General features: G+C 35.5%; 1 protein-coding gene across 1 annotated transcript; it reads left to right on the forward strand.

Moving 5' to 3' along the window:
- The first annotated feature begins 223 nt into the window (after positions 1-223).
- Positions 224-2,852, forward strand: LOC143593881 (uncharacterized). The gene is made up of 4 exons (XM_077073359.1): positions 224-279; positions 364-474; positions 604-791; positions 2,478-2,852. Exons 1-4 carry the CDS (start codon positions 224-226, stop codon positions 2,690-2,692), a joined length of 570 nt encoding a protein of 189 aa, XP_076929474.1. The 3' UTR covers positions 2,693-2,852.
- The last annotated feature ends 245 nt before the right edge of the window (positions 2,853-3,097 follow it).

Consider the following 3,097-nt stretch of genomic DNA (forward strand, 5'->3'; position numbering starts at 1 on the left):
GTACCGATATTTTCCGAACTTTTGCCTTCAATACCTGTACCGTCCCGGGTACCGGTACCAAACTGAATATTTCGGTACTGGTACCAAGATTTGGCGATTTTCGGGATCGGTATTTTCGGTACGGTACCGCTCAAGTCAAATTAAAATAATATCGGAAAATCACATTCCAAAACCCCCAAAAACCAGAATCAGGAGCAGCAGCCAATTAAGGAAAGGATAGGAGATGCTGGGAAGGAGGTTTATTTCGTTTCTGAGGCCTAATCCTTCTTCTTCTTCTAGGTATTTATTAATGAAATGAATGTTTTCTAATGTTCTTCCATTGCAGCAATTAATTAATCAATGAATGAAAATGGTTGTTAACAGGTGGGACAAATATCGAGGGCGGAGAGTTGTTTCCGGTGCGTTGATTTGTGTGACTGGCGGCGTTGCTTTAAGCGCCCTTGATGACCTTCTCATCTATTCTACTTGTACCAGGTACGTCTATTTATTGTCCTTAGCCCACTGCTTAGGGTTTCTCCTCCATTGTAATTTACAATGTGTCATATATTATTGTTCCAGTCTTTTAAATTTTCTCACACTAGTTACCGGTATGAATTTGTTTAGCAAAGCGATGGAGAAAGCTAGCAAGAACCGCGATGTAGTAGAGGCAATCGGGCAGCCGATTGCTAGAGGTCCTTGGTATAATGCATCACTTGCTGTGACTCACCAAAGGCATTCCGTCTCTTGCACTTTTCCTGTTTCCGGGCCTCACGGTACTGGAATTTTTCAACTAAGGGCGGTTCGCAATGGAGGTACGAAATCATCACGTTATTTTCAAGATATCAATAAGTGCAAAGTTGATTAATATGTCATATATTGTTGCACCCACCTAAGAAAAGCAATAATTACAAGAGGAAAATCTTTCGATAGAAATATGCTTTTGGTTTATGATAAATCTAAGAGGTGGCAAAATGCACGGGTTGGGTAACACGTCAAATCATTTTTGAGTGAACTTTTTATCAAAGATTTTTACTTTTTTTTTTCATAAACAATTAGTGTGTAAAATATTGTTACAAAGGTTATACCGTTTTGATGATAATTTTTTGTTTGAATTACAAAGGAAGTTTTATACATTTAAATTACACTTTGGGCTCTTTTTGACTTGTCCAGCCCATTTTGACCTGTTTCTTTTTGAGTTGATTTACATACGCAAATTTGGCATGCGGCTTCGTCCCTATTGCCTTGGCGTGTCCTACTTTGTTAATCCAATACTCACCCCAGTTTAACTTTTTACCCCTCAAACCAACCGAAGTAAGTTTTACACATTGGTTGGACTGGGCTAAAGTTGGGTTGTACATTTGGACAACTAGGTAGCAACATGCACTCTTCTAGTTTGGCATTTTGCCTAAACCTTAATTCTCACTTGGAAGCCATATGCATATTTTCTATCCAAGAACTCATGCATCTGTATTCGTATCTTTAGCCACACACACACTGTCTCATAGCAGTGCGTGTATATCTCTATGAAAACACAACACACACCTATACACATTTATTTCAAGATTATGAGTATACTTATTATTATTGTTATTATCATTATTAATAGTCGATTTCACCCTGTCTCTTACTCTAAAATAACAAATACAAGATTTCTATTCCTTCTCTTGTATTCTCTGATAAATTGTCATTAAAAATCTCATGCACCTCTCTTGTTGTTCTCTATCTGTTATTTTATAGTTAGAAAAATAACAGATTCTATCTCAAAATCTCTACAGCTGTATTTACATATATATATATTTTTCTTTTTCCGCATCAGCAATCTCCATACCATACATCTCACAATTCATAACTAGTTAGAGGAAATTATCTTATGGAATGATTGGAATCTAAGCCTGAAGTATGACAAATCTGAGTCGAGCTGGGGGCAAAATGGACGTGTGGGGAGTCCTGGGGGTGGGGGTCAAACAAGTTGGGTTGGATTGACCCAAAACACTTTTTCTCCAAAATGATTTTTTTTCTAAACAATTAATGTGTCGATTTTGATAACAAAAATAAAAAATAATTACCCTTTTAACGAATAATCTTAGTTTTATTATGTTAATTATAATTATTACTAATTATTAGGGTTCAGTTGTGTTTTTGCCCACGGGCTGAAGATAGGATTTCTAGTTGCTTTCTTGTAAAGATTAAGGGTTCTTGTACATTCTAATTACAACATTCAATAACTTTCTAGTTTTTTTTACAAATTAATAAAAAGTTTGGGCTTTTACGACTTAAAATTATGCTTTCAGTGGCATGTTAGAGAACATAACCTTAATCACCTGCTAATAACTAAATGGGTTGCAGTTACTATTTCTAGCAAAACACAATCCAACCTAACTTTGCGTCCAAACTTGGAGAAAATAACATACATTTCTAAAATCTGATAACATTTTATAAGTTTAGGAATCTGGCATGGAATTAATTATCTTTTAACCTAACATGATGATGATGTGTAGACAGTTGGCTACCGTTTTCCCGGCCACATGATTGGGAGATATTAATCATGGAGGGCCTCCTACATGTTCCTGAAAATGAAGACAAGAATAAAACATTCAGAATCCGCATATCAGATGACGTGTCTCCACCAGCATGCCAGCCGTGCATCACAGGTTGCACCACAAGTCAAGAACCACAAGCTCGTCATGAAAACAAACATCCTCAAGAAGCTTAAGGTTCACACGTAAGTTTAAACAGACATAAACGTTCATTCATGTGTTATTCTCAGTAAAGATTTTGCTTCTAAAATATGTACATTTTGTATAATGGACCATTTTAAGATTGGTCTGTTGTAGTTGCAATGAACTCATGTTAAATGTATGACTCGCCACAAACATATTTTTGACTCCCTTATAAGGTTGGAAGACGGACGAATACTTTGCATATTATGAAATAAATGAAAGATATATGAATCATGTTTACTATTAGTGATTTTTTATTTCCAATTTGACTTAAATGTTAAGTCACAACAAATGTTAAAACTTGGTTAAACAGTTATCCCGTTTAGTGAATTTTCTATTTTCACTATTACTTCCCCAATGTAACTTAGGAAAAAAAATCACTTATTAGTAACCAAGAT

Source organism: Bidens hawaiensis, unplaced genomic scaffold (genome assembly GCF_021521415.1).
Source record: "Bidens hawaiensis isolate Kalapana, Puna unplaced genomic scaffold, B.hawaiensis_p1.1 tig00042880_1, whole genome shotgun sequence".
Taxonomy (NCBI): Eukaryota; Viridiplantae; Streptophyta; class Magnoliopsida; order Asterales; family Asteraceae; genus Bidens; species Bidens hawaiensis.